This window comes from Dermacentor variabilis, chromosome 3 (assembly GCF_050947875.1).
Source record: "Dermacentor variabilis isolate Ectoservices chromosome 3, ASM5094787v1, whole genome shotgun sequence".
Taxonomy (NCBI): domain Eukaryota; kingdom Metazoa; phylum Arthropoda; class Arachnida; order Ixodida; family Ixodidae; genus Dermacentor; species Dermacentor variabilis.
In genome coordinates, this window is record NC_134570.1 from 60,507,981 (window position 1) to 60,530,586 (window position 22,606).

The following is a 22,606-nucleotide window of genomic DNA, read 5'->3' on the forward strand; positions in this document are numbered from 1 at the left end:
ATCTTGTGACGCTTTGTCCAACAACAGTGTGCCTCAAAAGCTTTCTTCGTCTTCTTCCTTTTTTTTGTTGTTGTTTTGTGAATGTTCTTGTCAAAGAAAATTAACAAAGGGACTGCATGTTAACGATTATGTAACTACCAAAGTTTTATACTAGGAGTAAAGTATGGTATGATAGGTCACAGTAATATTATTTTTGTGTGCTCTCTGGTTAAACACTGCATCTGCAACATGTCGCTACCAGCATTGTTCTTGTTGTACACCTACCCAGTAATTCACTATTCCATAAACACTAATACATTTATGGACAAGCTAAAGCTCTCTGGTAACTCAGGTTATTATGTGAATCGCTTTGAAGAAAGTCACTAGAGGACTTGAAATGCACGCTTGCACTGTGAAGTGTTGAACAACCGTAATAGCTAAGGCATCCCACTAATGAGCTTGGGGTTGCAGATTCTATTTCTGTCTTTGGGAGCCGCATTTCAGTCACAGCAAACACCGAAAACCCACAGTTGAAATTAGTCCTGTGCACGTTGTGTACTTCAGTCGAGGCAGAAAGTGAAGACGACCATGGTCAAAATTAACCCACTTCCCTCAACTGCGCGTCTCTTGTAGCTGGGCCGTTTCTCTGGCACAGTAACACTCATTGTTTTCACCACCATGCTGCAAACTGAAACCTGTCCTGCTTCCTGTGCGTGTTCGTTGCCATGAATGTTGTTGTGGCAACGCAAACAATGCGTTGTTTCTAAGTTGCTGCTGTTCCAAGTTTGCTACTGCTACTTGTATGCTGTCTCTAAATGTAAATCAATGTTAGTAAGATGCGTACGTATCACGCAAAGTGTGTGTGCTTAGGTCAAGCCTTAAAAAAATAAGTGCTGATCCTCACCCTCCCTTTATGTCATGCCTGCAGCATTTTTACTAATTTTGAAGTTCACAAGTTGGCAGGTATTCTACAGTCTTATACGAGACACATCAGTGTAAGCATACCTTGTATTGGTGCTCTTGACTGAATAACATTCAGTTTGGCAACGACCGAGAGCTACATCTGGGCTATAAAAGATGCCATTGAAAAGGTGGAATCAAAGGCCAGATATTATAAGAAATATTTACATTTGTTCCTATTCATTTCTTATCTATCGCATGTTGCAGCAAGTGGCCAACACTGTCAATAGCGAAGAATAATGCGAGCCAATGATGAACGACAAGAATAATAGAAAATGAAAATAATTGTTACACAATATGGTCCCTGGGTCAATTGCTGCCCATCCGGCCTCCCCTAGTGTACACTGCGTTATTAGCAGCCGTTCTTGTGCTTTGCCACCCGACACATCTAGGAGTCATGTTGGCAGCCTTGCGCTCCACAGCAAAAGTCAACAGCCTTTCAAGTGTTAAGCGGCTTTTATCTTGTCATTGCAATTGAATGCCCACACAGAGCCACATACCTTTCACATGATGCAGGGAAAACGAAATCAGAAGACACAGACCTTAATTGCACATATGCTACCAGCATTGTTGTATGACTGCGCGTTACGAAGGTGTGCAAGCAGTTCACCACCGACAATAAGCCGCCTCAGTCACGGCCACTAATGTGTATCGAGCGTGAACAATAATGACTTCTGCAAGTCTCTGATGCAGCAGCAACATCAGAGGTGTAGTTATTTTTTTGACAGGATGCATGACACCTTACTTTTTTGTTTTCTTCTTACAGAGCCAAGTCACAGCTGATGCAAAATACTCTTGTCCACTCTGTAATTGCCCCTCTCTGGGGCTGGAGAACATCAGAAAAGCAGCACTTCCCTTCGGCACGAGCTGATGAAGCAAAGACAAGTGATCCATTGAAAGATATTCAGGCAGGCTTTTTTCTTTTTTTCAAAATGAATTCTTATTTATTCGTGTTCTGCTTTTCTGACTCAAAAACTCAACAAGATATACACAATTTGAAATTAATCAACCTTGCTTTCTATACAGTGGCACATTGTCAGAGAGTTGTTGGAGCGTGGTCTTTTCTCTGAAGAAACATTGGCTTGCCAAAGACAGTGCACAGGTCTGTTTTGGCTTTTATGAGGTTTGGTGACGAAAGCAGATCAGTTTCGAAACCAAACAGAAGCTGTCACGAACATTATAGCATGGTCACTTAACGATTACCGAAGTCTAAGTCACGCTTTGCTTTTTAGAGGCAATTGTGGGTGGAACACTAACCCTCCGCGTGGTCAGCAAGATCTATATACATATACTGCTTTATCTTACCAGTTCGATGCAGTGCAGGAGAAACTATAGGTCTCATCAGCAAAGCAGGAGTGTTAATTGGCTGTGCATCTCAGAGAGCAAAAACCCCACTTATTCAATCCTACTAATGCCTCATGCTGCACTCTGCCATCCTTACGCAACAGAAAGATTACAAGAAGACATAGGGTGAGCTCTTCTTCAGGTTTAACTTGAAATGGACCTGACTCGTTGTCTCATTGCTAATCCCCTGGTGAGAGATGCCAGCCAGTAGAGAGAGGCCATTAATACTTCCGTGATTCCTGCACCGAGTTGCCCTTTTGCGCAGAGGGAGTAGCGGCAGGCAGCAGCAGGTGAGCTCTTCTTCGGGTTGATCGTGAAGAAGAGCTCGTTTGGGTTTCCTTTGTAGCCCTTTGTAGACATCCTTTGTAGACATCCACCCGTTTGTAGCAATTGCTACAAACGGGTGTATGTCTGATTTTCCCTTTATTCATTACTTCTCTCCACCTTACGGGTTTCCGCAGAACTACTATGTCAGGTTGATCCGGACGAAGAGCTTACCTGTTGTCTTCCACTAATCCTCTGCTGAGCGAGGCTTACCAGTAAAATGGTTCCCTTATTTTTCACTGTTACTAGTCCTCCCCTGCGAGATGGTGCCAGGTAGACCAAATGGCAATTCGCCCATGATTTGACATAAGTGAGTTTGGAAAATTTGACACAGCTGCCAGGGTAATTTGTGACACATAAGCATGAACTGCGATGTGCTGTACAGTATAGACAGTGGCCAACCACACGAAAAGGTTCTTGACCTCACTCTGACAAGGACACTGCAATGAACTCACTCTCTCCTCCTTGCAGCTGAACAGTTGTGCTCACTATAAGATGTTTTGTGTCTCAGTACGTCGATCACAACCAGCACACAAAGCGCCTTCTGCTCATAACAGCGTAAAATGAAAAAAATTAAATGCATTGCCCCTGTTGTTTTCCCCAGCCATCACAACCAACAATACTTCTTTACTGACATGGAAACTATGGAAACATCTTTCCTGTGTCAGACATAAGCAGAAAGGCTAGCACATTCAATGCCTGGCCTATCCCACTCTTCTGGGCTGGAATAATGCAGGGATTCACAAAGATCAATGCCTCCTTTACTAGATGCCTGCCGCGTTGTTCGGTAATCTCGGTTCCGGGCCCTCTCCCTTTTCTCTCCTCCGCGAAAAGGCAACGAGCGCCTCTCATGGCGAACGCCTGCAACTTAGATCATGTGCTGCGGCCTCTGAGATTACCATGGCATCCATCACCGTCTCTGAGGCCCGTGATAGCGCTCACTAACAGACACCCGCGCATATAACATGCCGGCGGATGCATTCAGCCGCCGCTGCCACATCCGCCGTAAGTTGAAATGGCAACGAGCGCTGCCTCACGGATGCTGAACTGAGGGAACTGCTGCTACAATGGCAAAGCGAGCAACGCGGTGGGCATCTAGTAAAGGAGGCATTGCAAAGATATACTGTTGTTGTTTTTTTTTCTTACAGCAATTTTCTTTTTAAATGATAACTCATGATGTATGGGTTGAAATGTAGGAAGGTGATACGTAACAGTAAGTTTTACTGTCGAACATTTAGTCTCATTAAATACCTTTATGGAGGGCATATGTGTTTAGCCTCTGAGGGCATTTGAATAAAACTAGATTCCCTTTGACATTTATGACGAGTGTACGATACTCACAAATTGACACACGAACAGCAGCAAATGCATTTTAAGCGTAAAAACATGAAAATGTTATGTGTAATAATTCTGTAGCTAGTTTCTAAGCATGCATTGGTGCCGTTTTGAAATTGTTTGCATTTCAATTTTGATCCCTGTACAATGTTAGCAGACAGCAAAAACAATAATCAAAATGAAGCACTATAGAATAATAAAACAAATTAGAGGACAATAACAGCAATGAAAGACTTAATGAAACTTGTTGCTTGTCTAGTTTGTTTGTTTTGTCTACATAAGGAAGTAGCATGCCAGAGTCTCACCTCCAGAGCACTACTTCCTTTCTTAGCAAATTTTCTTTTTTTGTTCTTCTACTTTCTCTTTATTTGCATTGTCCATCTCTTCAGGAGGAAACTAGATAAAGACCTGCTTGTTATTCGGCACCATTTTCATTATAATTCTCACTCTTTTCTTTGTCTGTTCACGGCTCCACAGTGTCCCATGAGCCTGCCTAAAGAAACATTTTCAGCAGGTTCGGTTCCTGTTTTGCTGCAACTCTTTTTGCGCCTCCTTGCTACTGGAAGTGATCTCGTGCGACCGATAGCACCAGCTGACACTAGTATGAATGAGGTGTAATCAAACAAAAAGAATCACTGTATTATCCCAGCCCCAGGCGTAAATTCTTAAGGGCTTCGCAGCGCCAACATCACAATTCTTCGTCTCTCGTCTCTCATACAGGTTGATACTGCTCTCAGCACTGGTGTAGAGCCAATATCTTGGACAGCAAAAGGACACCATACTGCTTTCCACACGCTATGTACACTATGTACAGATGGATTCCAAGATGTTTTCCTCGGGAGCGCTGGTCATCACCGCTTCTTTGGCCGTTCTGCAGAGAAAGAATAGCACAGTGAGCTCGCTCCAAATGTGAATGTGCTGCTTTAGATGTAAAGCACCTACATTAAAGGGACACTAAAGTGAAAAATGATTTCTTCTGCATTAGTAAATTACTGTTCTACAACACCAAAAATCCACCACCATCCCTGGGTTACGGACTGGATCCCAAGGGAAGGGAAGCGTAGCAGGGGGCGGCAGAAAGTTAGGTGGGCGGATGAGATTAAGAAGTTTGCAGGGACGGCATGGCCACAATTAGTACATGACCGGGGTTGTTGGAGAAGTATGGGAGAGGCCTTTGCCCTGCAGTGGGCGTAACCAGGCTGATGATGATGATGATGATGATGATGAACACCAAAAACACCACTCTTACAACGATAAGACGTTTGGCAAGCCAGAAAAAGCGCAAGAACGAAATACGGGTGGCGACGCCTACGCAAGTTCTCGCACCTGGGGGCTGGGACGTCATGGATTTTGATGGCATCTTCTAGGGCCTACTAATTATATATAACGGTACAGATTGACTACATTGTGTTCTAAAGGAGCCAAATATTAAACATGGCAAGTTTCGGGAACCTTTGTTCAGCCAATGCGGCCCAAATGCGAAAACATACTTTGGAATCCCTGACGTCATGCTGACGTACCGGCGCTGGGGTTTCGGCGCGAAATTCAAATATTGATACTTGGACCTTCATTTTCTCACCTAATAATCAAACTATTTTTTTTAAATGACTGCCTGCAGGGTTCTCAAACAATGCTTCATTAGTCTAAAGTGATTTATTGTTTCGCTTTACTGTCCCTTTAACTGCTAATGATATTTTAACGATACATTACATATACGATTAGCAGTTCATTGGCACGATAATTATCGTTACATGTCTGTGGAGTGGGCTTGGCAACTTTTATACTTGATATATTTTTTGTGCCCACCCTGCTCACTGAAAGTTTATACACTGTGATAAGGAACATTCCAATTAAATTATTTTACTTCTTTTTCATTGTGCATATGCAACATTCAAGGACTTAGGTATGCTCGCAGGCAACTTTCTGTAGCATTGAAAGAAAAGCTACAAAGGCAAGGTGTACACAAGAGTGCTCCTCAAAAATGTCCCACATTCTCATCCCCGTTAGTTCAAGCTGGAGAAGAGAAAACGTTAGCATATTATTCACAATAGCAATACTACAACACAAAATTCATTACTGAGTGTTGAATTTGACTTATTTTCCTGCGTTTCTCTTTTGCGTTTGGGTAAATGTGAAATCATGGCATGGTAGAAGCTATGTTGATTCAGTACCTTCTCCAAGAAACCAAAAGCACTACGAAACACTGTCGGACTACTTGGCTTTTCCTTCATTGCCACAGAAAGTTGCCCACAGGTATAGTGTGCATATTTTTATGCTTGGATGTACAGGATTGTGATTGTGCGCAGATTAAGCAGAAACAATGCACTTAAAAAAAACCTTATGTCAAGTGAGACAAATGCTGAAACTACCAGAAGGAACAAAGCTGGGTGGCTCTCATGTTCACTTATTTTAGTTGTCTTGTCTAGAAAGTGCGCTTGATTACTACAAATGCCGATGACTGTATATGACCCTTCAAAGAGACAAGATGCTGAGCATGGGACATCACAAAGATGTGACCGTGCTGCCATTACATTTCATGCAGGGAAATAAAGACTTCTCTATCATTAATTTTTTGAAAGTGAAGATTGATACATGTGGTTAAGTTTTCAAAAGCTACTTTTCAAAGCTTGAAGGAGCAAGCAAGCATGTAGCTTTGTGTATGGCCTGGCCTCACCCGCAAGTTTGACAACTCCGCTGTTACCATGCCACTTTTGGTACAGTAACAGTGGCTGAACGTTCACTGTAATCTGGGACAGCAATTCTCCGTTCTTCTCTTTGCATTTGGTTTCATAAAAAAATCGGCTCAAGTCCTGTGACTGATGGCCATGAAACTTGGAGGGCAGGAAAGGGAGAAGGAGATGCTGTTTTAGTCGTCATCTCCAGTTTAAGGATCTTTCATGTTTCTATTGTCTTCAGACATGCATCTATTGGCTAATGGCTAACTGTGGTGTTCATTCCATTCCTCAGTGCAATGGGTAGTCTGGTCACGCCCTCGCACAGCAGTTCTGACTACTGCACTGTTCATTTTGTTGACGCATGCCAAAGCCTTTGCCAGGACCTTTTTAAGCAAACAAAAATGCAAGTAAAGTTGCTTGGTAAATATTACCAAGCTCAGATCCCTAGCATCATAACTGCACATGGATATTCAGGAGCGGAAAGAAGCCATAAAGTCGAAAGCACAGGTGTTAGACTATTTAAATTTGTGTATGATTTTTGTGTGGTTCATGAAACGGCAGCCTCGATAGTTGAGGCTATTTGATGAATATCAAAATTTGTTTTTGTGTTCATTAGAACTCATTGTGTATCTATTTTTGAATGCAACATAATTCTTCTCTATTGGGAGAAGGACAAACTCCGAGAAATGTTAATAAATTTCTGTGGCATTGTGAATTGATGGGGCTAAAATATTAAAGGTGGCACTACTGCCCATTTTTCATTTTTGCCTTCTTCCTGGAGCATCCAGACTCAACTCACGTTGAAACTAATGAATTTGTATATCTTACAAATCTAATGTACAAATAAAATGTATTTCTTATTAACATCTCTTCAATAGCAACATGGGAAAAAAAAGAATTCATGGTTTGGTCTTGTGTCTTCTTTTGTAATGCACCGCAGCACAAGGCATACTTACTGCGATCAAAGCTTTTTTCTGTTGAGATCTTGCATTCCACGGAGCCTTGCTTGCAAGTACTGTAAGAACAAAACACACACTTAAGCAATCTGGGTCACCCTCACTGGCATGTGCACTCTGAGTGATTTATCTGAGATATTAATGTCTGCAAAACTTGAGTTGTTTGTTTATACATGTTACAAGTTTTGGGGACCTCAAGATAGATAATTTAGGCCAGATTCACAAGACTTTGCTTGCATGCACCGCATCAACTCAAATTTAGGTACCCCATATATCCTATCGCATCTAGGCACAGTTTCTAATGCAAAGCATTCTTTGCCTCATTCTCGGCACTTTGCAATAGGTAGGTAGGTTGGTTCCTGTTTCGCCTCGCTTTAAGGAAAATTAAATGCAATGTGACTGATGTGGGAATCGAACCTCTGCTGTCGAAGCACAGCTGCCAGGTGTTCTAACCATTAGGCCATGAACGCAAGCATGCTTCTCTCATTCTAAAGCCAGCCAGTTCTTTGAAACACTCGGCGCTTTCCTGCTGTGCCACTTTGTTGTCTTCATCCCTCGTGATAGCTCGCACTTAGAGGGGCCCTGTTAGACTGCGCTATCTTTGGGACTGGCCCTGGGCTTTGGGACTTTGCCTTGTACTTTGCTCATAGCAGCTTATGCTACGAAAATAGCGTGCGACATTGTGCAGACCTCATGATCACCCAAGTTAATCGAGTTTTAACATTTCTTCGCTGAAGTACAAATGCCATCATCGTTTCAACATACACTTAAATCTCATTATAACGAAGTCGAAAGGGCGCTAAATTTTGTTTGTTATAAACGTTAGTTTGTTATAGCCACTGACCAATAATTTGAGACTAATTTATTGCACACGAGCGTGCACTTACTACAGGTAAGCCATCGCCGAGGTATCAGCTCCCGTCGCGGCCGAGTGGCTGCATCCACGGCAAGTGCTAATCGTCCTTACCGATATTGCACACAGGGAGAAACTGAAATCAAACACATAAGGACTGGTTTTATTGCCTTCCATGTCGATAGTGCGAACCTTTCATGTTGACATCGCAAAATAATCGGTTATGCTTCGCTGCTGTATCTTCTTTAACCATAGGATGAACTTCATGGCAGCAGCAGCTATCTCAAGCCCATCTGCACTGTCTTCGTGGCAGCTGAAGTAGCGGTGCAGCAGGTCCACCGCGTACAGCGCCTGGGACGATGTCGGTACATTGTAAGCACAGGGCTGAGTGTCGTTGCCCCCTGCGGCACCTTCATCATCACTTCCTTCATGCTCTCAGGCAGCAAGCACAAAATCGTCGTCTGTCAGCCCCTCCATTGCCAGAACGTCGGCATCTACGCTCACGTAGTCCCAGAAGGTTTCATCTTCACACACGACACCGGCATCGTGGAGCACCCTCCATGACGCTAAAGCTTCGTCTGATACAGCAGCACCACCAAGTAAGGCTATTCAGTCCATTGAGTCGTCGGTGTCAGGGTTGCTTTCGTTGGCATCAAATGATGCACGTCGAAAGCAGTTGGCGATGGTACTGGCTGTCACATCCATCCATGCCGCATTAAGCATCTCTATTGTCATATACAAATAAACCTTCGTGTCGTGGTTCAACTGCATGTTTAACACAAGTCGGTCTATCTTCTGCGTCCGGTATCCAGCCTTATGACATTATCACGCCTTGATCAAGGCACTGTACCACTGCCGTGCAGGTCCGGGGCAAGAACCAAAGTTCGATGTTCGTCAGCGTAGCAGTAGTGTGGTGGGCAGCTCAGTTGTCCAAGAAAAGGCATATCTTGCGATTCTGCCTCTTCAACTTCTCGTCCCAGTCACGCAGCCATCCCACAAAAACTTCCCTTGTCATCCAGGCTTTCCAGTTTGTTAAATACTGCGGTTGAAGTCGCCTCTTTCCATTAAAGCATCGTGGCGACGCGCTTTTTCCTATCACTAAAGGTGGCATCTTCTCCGATCCGTCCATATTCGTACAAAGGAGCACAGTGACGTGGACCTTACTAGGTTTCCCGCCATGACCGAGCTCACCTTTTAATGATAGGGTCTTCTGTGGTAACATTTGGTAGAAGAGAGCTGTTCCGTCAGCATTGAACACATCCTTCTCTTTGTGCTATTCAAGGAGAGGACCAACGTTAGCTTTCACCCACGCCGCTGCAGTTTCATTATCGACGGCCTGGGACTCGCCAGTGACGACTCTGCCAACGATATCGCGGCGCTCGTTAAAACGCTGCAACCAGCCACCGCTTGCAACAAAGCTGTCGCAGCCCATGATGCAAGCAAAGTCTATCGCTTTTCTCTGGAGCAGTGCCCCACTCACGGGCAAATTAGCAGCCCTTGCATTCAAAAACCACTTGAACAGCGCATATTCCACGGCTTCAAAGGCAGGAGACCGCCGCTTCTTCCGACTACCTTTCACGCCATGTGCGACAGCGCCAGCGATGACTTCTTTGCTGCTGAGGATTGTAGAAAGGGTACTAGGTGTGATGCCGAACTCCTTGGCCACTTGAGTTTTCTTCATGCCTGACGCAACAGCCCTAATTATGGCTGCCTTCTGATCCAAGGTGATAACTTTCCGTTTTAGCTTCAAGCTGCTGCTGTTGCTGCTGCCGTTCATTTCTCTCTCGTGAAACTGGCGACACAGCTGAAAAAGCACTGGACAGCGTACGGAACAACGCAAACAAAGGCGTGCGGCACTCGGCTGGCAGTGCGCACTGCACACAACGGACGGAGTGGCTTGGCTGCTTGGCCAGCTTGGCTTGGCTTGGAGCGTTGCCGGATGATGAGGGGCCACCGCAGGAGATATGAACGGCCACATTGGAGGGCCGTAACGTGTCGCGCAATTTAAGAAATCTATATGTTGTGTACAAAATGGCTTGTTAGGTGCGATTTTGGAATGAAGATTTTTAGTTATATCCATTGACCAATGAATCTCTTTTCATTAAAATGAAATTTTAAACACATGGGTTTCTATGGGGACTTTCAAATTACAATTCTTTCATTATGGCCATTATTTCGTTAAAAGCCGTTTCACTACAACGCGATGTAAATGTACGCCACATGAAATAGCAATATGTACTGCGTACGATTGCATAACACATAGTCACTGATGACGTCACCGTCCATGTGTCTCTCACTTACGTTCATCCGCTACCCATGTAGAACCCGGCACTCACCATGTCATAGGCTCACATCCTACGGCCAATGCATAAATCATGCCACTGCCATCATACGATCGTCTATAACAGGGTTGGCGTTATGTTGCTGTTGTCACGCACACATATGCTCACGACCCACACAAACAACTACTCAATGTACAGGAACACATTGATCCACCTGTTCGTGCGCGTGTGTGTGTGTTTTCTGCCGAGACCTCAAACAGTACCAGATGGCCAGGTACCTGCAAAATGCTACGCATAACATAGATTCCCAGAGTGCGTGGAATCTGCATAACTTTTTTTTAGATACCCTGCACCACTTTCATGCTGAACAAATTAGAACAAAAGGCACTATGTGTTAGTGCAGTCAGTACGCTTTATGATTGGTTAGCACATGAGCTGTCTTATTGATGTTGTTTCATTTGACATGAGCTATCTACAGCTTTCTTGTGTTTGCCTCCCACGGACGACGCTTATGTAGAAGGTCCTTTGCAGATTCGGTTGCTTCTATTCGGAGCTTGTGCGGCACTCTCACTGCTGTTTTCGTATGAAACGATTCTAGTGTACGAAAATAGAGAGGGTATACCTAACTTAAGCAGCAAGAACTGCCGCCTATAAGACAGGTCATGGATCGCACTATGTTACTATAGTATTCGACTAGTGAATTTTGAAGGCAGCTCTTTGAAATAAGTCAGTCACATCCATTATCTTGATGAAGAAAATTTTACATACACTCTCACAAGAAGCTAATATGCCTGAAAACTCACTGAATGTGCATATGCGTAGGATGCTGAAAAGTGCCTTAGAATGGGGTGAAATTAAATATTATGCATCCAGTATGGCTGTTGTTGCAAGGCACATTTTATTGTGCTTCTGGTGGACTTCTGTTGCGTAGAACATACATAAGCTTTTATAAATAAACACGTGTTGTCACTGATGTATTCATGGTGTGGCTTCAATGACACTGCCTTACCATCCAGTGATGTATGGCTTCTGCTTGAACTCTTCCATGCTCTTGTATTGCTCTTTGGTTAGAATGCAGCCACCAGGAAGGAAAACTGCATGAAAAGAGGAACAAAAATAAAGCATTAAGCAGGCTCCACAATGTATTTTGTTCGATCTCAAGTTCTGAGCAATGTGAGCAAAGCAATTTTAGAGGCAATACAGGAGTAGAACCAGCTCCCAGAAAATGCTGTTACTACAACTCGTGATGATCTGTTTTTCTCTTCCTGCGATAACGTGGACACTGGTAAATCTTTTTAATTATGTATTTACTGTTTCATGTGTGATTTTTTTGCTTAATTTGCATAATTGTTGTATACTGGCCATAATTGGTTGTCATTTGTGCTACGCTATGTTCTGTGCTACCTCTCTCCCCTATGCAATGCCTTGTGGTGATGTAGACAAAGCGTAAATAACTAAATAAATAAATTAAAATCTTTGTAAATTGCACGTCTGGTACCAATGTCACACGGGGCACTTTCAAACACCATCAAGCCCAATAGAAATTTAATTCCTCGACACCGATTGGCTCATTTGCACAAGTTATAGAAGGGAGCCAATCATGATCAAGAAATTCAATCTTGATCGGGCTAGATCGCATTTAAAAGTGCCCCATGTGACCAAGGTATTCTATTGCTGCACATAATAGTATTGTCTATCTTTACCTGCAACTGTTCCCACAGTGTTATGTGGAACATGCATATTGTGAGTTCAGCAACCAACCACTGCAGCTGCATTCTAACATTGTAAAAGATGGAACAAAAAGAAAGTGTCAGTACATGTATGTTTGAACACGTTTCAGTGATTCTGAACATACACGGAGTGAAAGCCCACAAATGTGGATCAGTGGCCCCGATGGCATGTCGTTGAGGATGAAGTTAGGAGTTCAGTGGCCAGATGTGGTGGTGGTGGTGGTGGTGGTGGAGGAGGGCTGCTATCTGGTTGGGGCAGAATGCACCCCCCTCCTCCCCTCCCATGCTTGCATTTAGGTGAATGATAAATGAGCCACCGAGTTGTCGAGATGAATCCAAAGCCATCCAATATGGTGTCCCTTATACATAGGCTACTGTGCTGTTCGAGATCCAGAACTTATTAGTTCGCGCTAAAAAAGAAAGGCAATTTCAAAGGTAGTCTTCAAAAATACAAGAGGCTCTTCATTGCAGTGGCTTGCCGAGTGGGGCATTTTGCTGTTGAGCATGTGCTAATATAGTCCATTCCCACCATTGCGATTTTTACCTGACAAATGTTCGCATTTTTATGCCATTTAGTTACGCTCATATGCCACATGGCACCTTATTCAAATTAAAGGAACAAGTTCTGGTGCCACCCAGAACTGAAGGTTTTTGTACTTGTAGTACTTGTATATGGTACTACTTGTCATGGCACTACTTGTAGTACTTGCCTATGGGCCCAAAATTACGTTACTTCAATTCTGAAATTGGCCTTCACTGCATGATGCAAACTTGACTCACCCCAATATCGGCACCAATGGTGGCTGGGTATGTGCCAGATTTGTATGCGCTGCTCTTCAATTACGTAGAAAGTAGTACTTTATAATTTCTCCAGTGGTGGGAGGAATGGAATCTGCGTCACATGTATTCCGGCAATCACGTCTGAATATATATATATATATATATATATTTAAAAAACGCACCACGCACAATATTAACGGCGGCCCCGCTTGTAGCACAGCGGGTCCAAAGGGAAGTGCAAGAGAGGAGTCCTGCTACAGTACAGACTGCATACATGACATGTTTCGGCAGTGGCAAAGGGTGTATCACTACATCGCTTCAGGGCTAATCGCATTAACGTTACCAGCCATCCTGAAATGGTTTCTGCTGGAAATCTTTTTCTGTGCGGGTCATTCGCATATGGAGACAGAAATTGTGTTTAAGCCATTAGCTACAGCCCGCCATCGGAGTCACTGTCATTACCATCGTCATCACAAGAAGCCAGCAGAAGAAGTGTTTGTTTAGGGTGGCAACAGTGATGCATTACCTTCAGGCTTTAATAAACAAGAATAAGGAATACCAAGGGGGATCGATTTTTTTTTTAATCGCAACCATGTAAAGCCATCAGACAATGAAGCCAAGGAACGCATAGGGGAAATCAGCTATGGTTGAAATAGAAATGTAGAAACTGATGAGGAAAAGGGAAAATGAAAACGGACAAAAGGGTAACATACCGCTGGCCGGATCCAAACCCACAACCTCCGCATGCGCGTGCGTTGTACGACCAGTCAGGCTACGGCAGCGGATACAAATCTGAATGCCATCTTGTGTATCTATGTGTGCGAGATCTGGCCCTGGGAGTGTTGGCCAGTGCCACGCATGGCCACGGCAGTTGGATGTCGCCGAGCAACCTGTTTTGCCTGATGTCATCACATAGTATGCAAACTTAGGCGTGCACACGTGGCTAGTAAACCCACGTATGCTGCCTAATGGTACCAAGACTGCCAGATTCGAGACGCTCGCTTTAATCAAGAGGCTTACTTTACATGCTAAAGGTAGTGGATACAGTAGCACTTTACATTTTTTGGCACTCCAGAGACTTGGAACGCATAGCAGGACGAAATGTTGAAGTGGTTAATCCAGGTGTAGGCCACTATTGCAATCGTGATGGTTGTGGAGTCATTAAAATAATACGGAGTATTAAACACAGTGGACCACATGGAGGACGACATGTTGTAGTCCATGTGCAGTAATAAAGAAGAGCTTGAGATTGACGACGATGGACATTAAGTGCAGACTCTACAGTTTTCACAATATTTGCGATTGCCATAATTGGAAACCTGCCATGTTCCTTATTTTTTTTTAAAAACAAGATTTGGTGCACAATAAGTTTAAGTGCACATTGTTCTGTACTATGAACCCAAAACAACTGGGTGCGCATTTAATTTGGGGGCATACTAAAATTGGCCTTCGAGTGGGTTAGAAGTGGCCTCTTATATTAATTCAGTCTGCTGAATAATTGGGTCAATTTTGTCGGTCCCATCAATATCAAATTAATGGAAGTGAGCTGTATTTAATATCAGCCATGATGAACATTATGTATTGTGATTTTTGTTGTCTCTTTTGTTGGCTCTTTTTGTTGTCCCAACTGCCTTGCAAAGGGTTCATCAACCCACTCAAGCTGTCCATAACAGCTTTTAGCCAAATGGACCTCTCCAGGAGCAGTTTTTTTTTTCTTTTGGGGAAATAAAATGAAATGAAGACAACAATGGCCACACACCAAACTCCAGATGTTTGACCTATAACCTATAAGTTACCCTGTAATCCTCCACTATGGCATCATCACCTTTTAGACAAACGTTTTCGCTTTCGCAAAGTAGATGCATGCTGCGTACCTAGTCAAGCTATAGTGATGTTGAGTGCAAGTCTAAATTATTGACAACCACACGTCATGTCGTGGCTGGTCTTGCCACGCCCTCGACAGACAATGTAGCGAGCAAAATGCTTACTGTAGCAGACGCTGTTTTGCTGGTACTCGCTCTCATATATTGATTATGTCACTACAAGGAACATTTGCACATACAATAGACTTACTAACTTCGGGCACAGCATTTGTTAGATGATATATCAAAATCAAGTGCTTGTCCATGGCCGACAGGCTCACCTGTTTCACTGCCCAAGCTCTCCAGTTGTGATTGGCTGCCATCACCAGAGGGCAGTGCTGCGACGAAAATAATTGGTCAGGGATGATTAGCATGCTTAAAGGGACACAAATATATATATATATATTACTGAGAGAAGTCTCAGTAAGTCAGAATAGACGCAAAAACGAAAGATCGGTGGCAAGGCCACATTCACTAAAATTCACTAACACTCCTGTACTTAGATTCAGCCGCACAGCAAAGAACTTTGTTGTGGTCGAAATTAGTTCAGAGTTCTCCAGTACGGCGTGCATCATAATCAGAACGTATTTCTGGCACGTAGTAGAACACCATTATTTTTCCTCTTTTTTTTCTTGCGATCCGGTTGTTGCTTTGGGATGCAAAATGCCACCAGTAAATAATGATAAATTATAATTACTAAAGAAAAAACGCGAGTCTTGCTTTTGTGGTAGAGAAAGCTAGCTCTTGCATGAAAAGTGTTCAGTGGGAGATCAATGTGCTGCAATTTGCGAAGTATATGCTTTCATCTGTCCTAGCTGGTGGCATACAACTGCCTGTGGCCATGCTGTGTAGAAGTCCACGGCACAGCTTTTTCTGTTATGCCAGTGCTAGTTAAATGTTTCTTTTAATGTGGGGAGGAACCTTTGCGGTGGCTTAGTGAGTATGGCACGTATCTGCCGCTACAGATGAAGTGGATAGTTCATTTCCCTTCAGCGGCGGGTCCCTGTTCTGATGGAAAAGGAATGCAACAATGCTCGTGCACTTTGAGCATGTACGTTAAAGTAAGCCCAGACGGTCGAAATTTAAATACGGAGCCGCACCACTGTGGTGAGTGTCATGGCCGGCAATTAGCACTTGCTTTCTTGCGTTGTCCTTGCGAGGGTTAATTGTCATGAAGGCCAAATGACCCTGTACAATACACGCAAAAAAGCGCACTCACTTGTCCTTGCGTGCGGGTCGACGATGCACTCGCCCAGGCTGGGCTGTCCGGTGAGCGGGTCTCCGACGTCCTTGGTGACGCACACCATGCCCTCGGGGCACTGCAGCGGAGCTGCGGGCGCGTACGCTGGCGCCGTGCTGCATGCAATACCTGCACAGACACGCGTGCACGTAGTGCTTTACTGGTACAGTTAGGTTCAGCCTTGCATTCTGCGCCGTCTAGGTAGTTCTGTTAAGCAGGTCAGCACTGTGGATGCTGAAGGCAGGGGGCGCGAACGCCTGCTGCGGTGCGCTCGATCGCAACCAGCAGACGTCGTAAGGCGTTCTCGGCGTTGTCGTCTGCTAATCAAACGCCCACGCGATATTTTCACTTTACACCCGCGAACACATCGAAACACAAATGTCCGTTACGTAATTTTTACCAGCGTTGCAATGTTACGACAATGCAGTAACGCTAACAATTAAGAATAACCGAATCACTTTAGAATTGCCCGTTGAGAATATATATGCCACCCTTAATGACGTCATGTTTCAATGGCGGCGCGTTTCACTTTGGGTGCATTGCAAGACGAGCTGCTGTGCACGGTGCTTAATTATGGTCATTTTAGAGCGCAGCTCTCGGGCGCAGCTGTCGGGCGCCCGTCCCTGCTTTGAGCGTCGGCGTGCCTCGGCGACGTAACAGAGCGAAAGAGCACAGCGAAAGGTGAAAGAGCGAACGCGCAGCGGGGGAAGAAATACGGCGAGAGTGTGAGGAGGAAATCGGAGGAGGAGGGTGCAGCGGAAGCATGAGTAGGGAAGTGGAGGAAGTCAGCTTGAAGCACCACCAGATGGCGCTCACGTCCGCGACAGCGGGAGCACCGCCGTGCGGAGGAAAGAAAAAAGAAGAACCAGAAAGATCGCCTTTGCGCATAACTTTCGTCGCAAGCGTTTGCCGGTAAAGGGAAATACCGCATATAAGCTGCAGTTGCTGGGAAGCGACAGCTGTGTGACCGGTGTATATGTAGCGCCGCGTGTCGTGGCTCTGCCACTCGGTGCGGTGTCTCCGTATATTGTGAAATGAAAACACGTATGCAGCTGCGCTCAAATTTCGCATTAGGGAGGATCGTAATCGTCGGTGTTTTTTTTTTTTCTTCCTCGTGCACTTTAATTGGTCGACGTGAGATGGCACGAAGTCAGATATGGCTATTGCACTATTAATATGTTGTGAACGGAGCGGGCACCATTCAAGTTCCTCTCGAATTCGTCAAGAAACGCAGCTCGGCCATGACCATACGAAAGAGAGAAGCTCAGGGGCAACCAAGCATACGGAGATTTTTTTTTTTTTTTGCGTCTGGTTAGGTTAGGTAAGTCGTCGTCGTAATTGCCATGCATGTCACAAACGCTCACATTTCTCGCCCTACATTTCACTTCTCCCCACTGGGAGCGAGGAGGAGAGCATGCTGACTCTCTATGCCCACACGGACATGTTGCTCCATCAGTTGACATTTCTTGCGTCTGGTTAGGTTAGGAAAGTCGTCTTGTCGTCGTAATTGACATGCTTGTCACAAACACGCTCTCGTATTTCTCGCCCTACCCTTCTCTCTTTCTCCCCCACTGGGAGCGAGGAGGAGGGCATGCGTACACTCTATACCACACGGGCATGTTGCTCCATCGGTTAACCTTTCGCGGAACCCCAAATGAAGCTAGATAGCCAGTTATGCGTCCAATATGCAAAATACTTTGCATAACATTGGCTCCCACAGTGCCTGTGCTTCTGCAGTTTGTATAATAATAATAATAATAATAATAATAATAATTTTATTATTATTATTATTATTATTATTATTATTATTATTATTATTATTATTATTATTATTATTATTATTATTATCTAGCAATAAGCCGACCAGTTTCTGGCGTCAAGTCATGGAAACGACCGTAACTGGATATGCAAATTTTGCTCGACTTGGACAGCGATGCGCTTGCCACTGCACCCTTGTAGATCGTCGCCGAAGCTCTATTGCCACGCGTGCGTCGAGCTGCCATGACATATTCACTGCGACAGAAATACCACGTTAAGCCTAACTTGACTCGCAACCGTCCGGGACGTCACACACACACGCACACACGGGACTACTACATTTTATTAATTCTGCAGAAGCCAGTAGCTTAACCTATAGCACGCTTCAAGAGCTAGGTTATTATATAACCTAGCTCTTGAAGCATGCTATGGGTTAAGCTACTGGCTTCTGCAGAATGAATACAATATACATATACCTAAAAACCCGTGATGCCACACCAACATACACTGACGCCGGGGTTCCGCCACAAAACTAAAAAAGAAAGAAAATGGAATTAAGGAAAGTAAAGTTTTGAAAGAATATGTATACCTCATCAATCTAAATTCTGATCGAACATTTCTTTTCGGCGTCCTTATAAATGTAAAAGGCCGCAATACTCGAAGAGACAGAGAATATACTTTTAATTTTGAACAAGCGCACTCTGCGTCCTATACAGGTGGGCGGCCTCCTTAATCCAGGCATAGCAGCGAGTCACGGCCGTCTTTCCGTGCCCGTTCAATCGGGCTGCTGCTACGCTGTCTGCTGGAGGGATCCGGGTCGCATAGCATGGCCTCCCACCGCACTCTTCGGTCAGTGCGTGGGTGTGTACTTCCCCATACCACGTGGCATTCGTACTTCCGCATTAACCCAACAAACGCATAAAAGTAAACTCTGCATGGAACCCAATCTAATGCCCGCGGACGTCCGCAGCATCAAAACCCGTCCAACTATATATATATATATATATATATATATATATATATATATATATATATATATATATATATATATATATATGAGCCACGGAAACACAGTCGCAAGTATACGGCTCACCCGTGAAGTGATTCGACGTCCTTGTGCCGTTGCTCGGGCGAACCTCTTTCGTCCAGTCGATAACTGAAAAGGAGTGAGGGGGAAAAAGAGTAAAGAAAGGTGATACATTGCGCGGAGCTGTACGATATAACTTGGATATATATATAATCGTTGCACAAAATTCACCGCGCCTGAAATAAATTCTGCGGCCGTCTCCTTTTCGTTCTGACAGCGCTATATATATATATATATATATATATATATATATATATATATATATATATATATATATATATATATATATATATATATATATATATATATATATATATATGGACTTCATAATAATCCCTGTCGAGTTATTGTAGGGGAAAAAGGTGGGGCTCTTATACGTATGGAAGCAAGATGCGCAGTATGCTGGAGTAAAGTGGCCTTCCAATTAAGGAGGCGTGGCAGCTGTTCGAAACAACCCCGTCTTAAAGTGGGCGCATTCGCAAAGCCTGCATGCAAGCTTATCACCCGTGTGCAGGCGTAGAATTCCGCGTAAGGACGTGTAAGTGTTTATATATATATATACATATACAAAGCCTAATAAATGATCCAGTGTGATCCAGTGAATGATGGTGTGCAATCGCCTCCCCCCCCCTCTCGCCGCCTTCTTTTATTCCCTAAAGCGCGCGCTTTCGCAAAAGCATGGTTGCCGACAGCTCTTTCGTACGATAAAAAAGGAAACAAACGAACACACAAGCAAAAAAAGAAAAACTGGCTGTCTGAAGTCCCTGCATTTATGTGTGTATATGTAGGTATGGTGCCTTCCCATACCCTGAATCGGCCGCGTTTCCATAAATCGATTAGCGATGATTATATCGGAATTATATTCAAAATTTGGAGTATTTGCTCACCCGTAGGGTTTTTTTTTTTTTTTTCTGAGCCTATTACGCGTTGGTAGGGTGCTTCAGATTGGGTCCCTTTCCGGTGCGCTGTACCAGAAGGCTCCACCATTGCCTCGGTGAATTATCGGGGGGGGGGGGGGGGGGATCGAACCATTTTTTCTGGTTCTGGGGGTCGGTTTTGGAGGGCAGAAAACGCGTCCTGTAGTCAGAAAGGGGAGCGGGGGGGTGAGAGGCGGTTACAGATTATGGTGGGCCGATTTAGTGGGATGTGCGACCCCCCCCCCCCCCCTCGTACACCACGGAGTGCTCTCCTGCACCTCTAACGAAAACGGAGAATCATGTCCGTGTGGACATGATTCTCCATCTTCCTAGTCCATCCTCTACTCTTTTTCTCCTCCTCTATGTTACCTGCCCTCTGTTATCGTCTCTGCCCTGGTCCCTGCAGCAGCGAGTGCAGCGGGAACTTCCGGGAAGGCCTTGTACGTACGTGGTGTGTGTGTATATATATATATATAATGTGGGCCGTGGGAATATGGGGTGTTTGTGCTCTTCGGATAGCAGTGGCCTCCGTTCTGTCAAACACGCTGCCTCGCAGAGAGAAAGGCTGCCCGTTTATCTCAAAGGCTTTGCTGTCGAGCGAGTCGCTGATTGAGAAGATCTTGAGGGAAGCGATGGACGCTATATTGAAAAAAAAAAGTTTTTTATGTTTACGCTTTACAGACTGGTGCAAACATGTATGCAGAAGGCAGAGGGCTTCAGCCTTCTCTATGGTGCTTTCGAGGAACAACAGCCAACAGGCGCGCGCAACGACACCGAATATAGCGTGTGAGAAAGGCCGCACGAGGTGACGTTTAGATTATATGTCCCGTCGTCGTTCGACTGTCTTTTCTTTTTCTCCACTTTGCGTCTTTGCCCTCAAGACTTCCGGAAAAAAAAAAAGCGTAGTTTCGCGTGACGCGCCCGGTTGCGACGTTCCTTTCATATTCGTCCCACGCGACCCCGCACCCCTCTACCTCTTGTCTCCTAAGCCTCGATCCCAGTCCGCGTGCGTGTGCCGATTCCGCTATAGCTGTAGAGGCACTTCGCATCTCCGTGAGAGCTTCGCAACAACAGCCGCGGGTCGCCCAGCTGCCAAGTTGCTGATAACAGCTTTGAGCCTACTCAACCCCCTCCGGGGGAGTCTCTCCGGGAAACAGCGAGAGAAAAAGAATACAGAAATAACGAGCAAAGGAACGAGCTATACAGTTGCGCGTGTATACAGGCCGCCGCCGCTCCCTCGGAAGGATGGGTGCGGGGACCTCAGGACGATGACACGCCCCCTTCTCATCTCTGTCTATTTATCTTTCTCTCTCTCTCTCTCTCCACCACTACCACACTACCGTGTGGTAACCTCGTACGTGTCGCTAATTGCGCGCGTCGCCGCACTTATAATTGCGCACGGCCGCCGTGCATGCGTGTGCCTGCAGCGAGCAAGGCGTGTAGGAAGCGCGCGAGACAGCGCCGCGGCGACCACATGTGCGTAAAGCCGCGGACGTGCGCCCCCGCCGCGGTCGCCGGTAGATGGCGGGAAAGGTGGCAGACGGTGGCGCAACCCGCCGCCCCGTTCCAGTGGGGACGCTCGTAACATCCGTCCATCCATCCGGTCTTGGCGTCGTCTGCGACGACATGCACCGAGCGCGCCCACCCCTTTTCGAGATAGTGGGCCATATGTTTTGCTACCGCGAAAGCCTTTATCTGTCGCGACCGCTCCTCTTGCCTATATCGTATGAGAGAAAGGAAAAAAGGTTGATAAAGATCAAGAGGGAGCGTCACGCGACATTCTCGAAGGCTTCTCACGAAAAAAAAAAAAAGAAACACGAAGGAAGGGTTCATGGCAAATAGGCCCTCGGCACGTGAGAGGCAAGCGGTAATTTCTAGCCGCCGAGAGCGGCTACAAAGGGATCGCGACGAAGGCATCCCTAAACGCTACCGCGAACCAACCAATGCATGATCTGGTAGCCATGTAGGGTCTATTTCCCAAGAATCAACGCGTGCGTAGGCCCCCGAAGCACAGGAGGGATGGCGTCAGGGGCGGTTGTCTTGCCGAGGCTTGCTGCCTGACACCCATGCTCCATCCCCTAGTCTTTCTCTCCTCATCTATGTTACCTGCCCTCTCTTGCTCGTCTCTGCCCTTGTACGGGACCGCGCACGGGCAGCTGGAAGGGTGAACGAAGCGCGACGTTCCCTCTGCACCGCTATATGTCGGTGCGTGAAGCTAGCTCTTAGGCTGGGTCTCTATAGGTTCCACAGATGTGGAACCCTGTCAGATCTCTTATGCGAAGGTAATTGTTCGTCCCAAATTTTACTCCATTTCCGAGGGCTCCAGTATACTCCCCGGTTGAGGAAGCTGACTCCGTTTGCGCCCTATCACACTGAACGCACTTCATCCGACTGTACTTTCCTCATCTACGTCTCCCAGCCACCGTATGACAATAGAACTGTACAGAAGTCGTGTAGACGTCCTTTTGTATATACGTGAAGCGCAGGCTCACGAGACCTGGACGGGCGCGGCCATCTTGTCCGC

General features: G+C 45.3%; 2 protein-coding genes across 6 annotated transcripts in view; one reads left to right on the forward strand and one right to left on the reverse strand.

Moving 5' to 3' along the window:
• Positions 1-4,912, forward strand: part of Pex2 (peroxisomal biogenesis factor 2) — an 88,390-nt gene extending 83,478 nt beyond the window's left edge. For 3 of the 5 annotated variants that reach the window (XM_075685321.1, XM_075685319.1, XM_075685322.1), the window contains exons 9-10: positions 1,706-1,847; positions 4,663-4,912. In XM_075685321.1, the coding sequence (XP_075541436.1) occupies positions 1,706-1,810 (105 nt within the window). In that variant the 3' untranslated portion in view covers positions 1,811-1,847; positions 4,663-4,912. Of the gene's footprint in view, positions 1-1,705; positions 1,848-1,965; positions 2,354-4,662 lie in introns of those variants that run through there. The other 2 variants (XR_012826706.1, XM_075685320.1) reach the window with 2 other exon arrangements.
• Positions 4,556-22,606, reverse strand: part of LOC142575728 (uncharacterized) — a 105,430-nt gene continuing 87,379 nt past the window's right edge. The window contains exons 3-8 of the mRNA XM_075685317.1: positions 19,172-19,234; positions 16,300-16,449; positions 15,362-15,418; positions 11,718-11,802; positions 7,574-7,632; positions 4,556-4,813 (exon numbers count right to left, since the gene is read on the reverse strand). Coding sequence (XP_075541432.1) covers positions 4,794-4,813; positions 7,574-7,632; positions 11,718-11,802; positions 15,362-15,418; positions 16,300-16,449; positions 19,172-19,234 — 434 coding nt within the window. The 3' untranslated portion in view covers positions 4,556-4,793. The remainder of the gene's footprint in view (positions 4,814-7,573; positions 7,633-11,717; positions 11,803-15,361; positions 15,419-16,299; positions 16,450-19,171; positions 19,235-22,606) is intronic.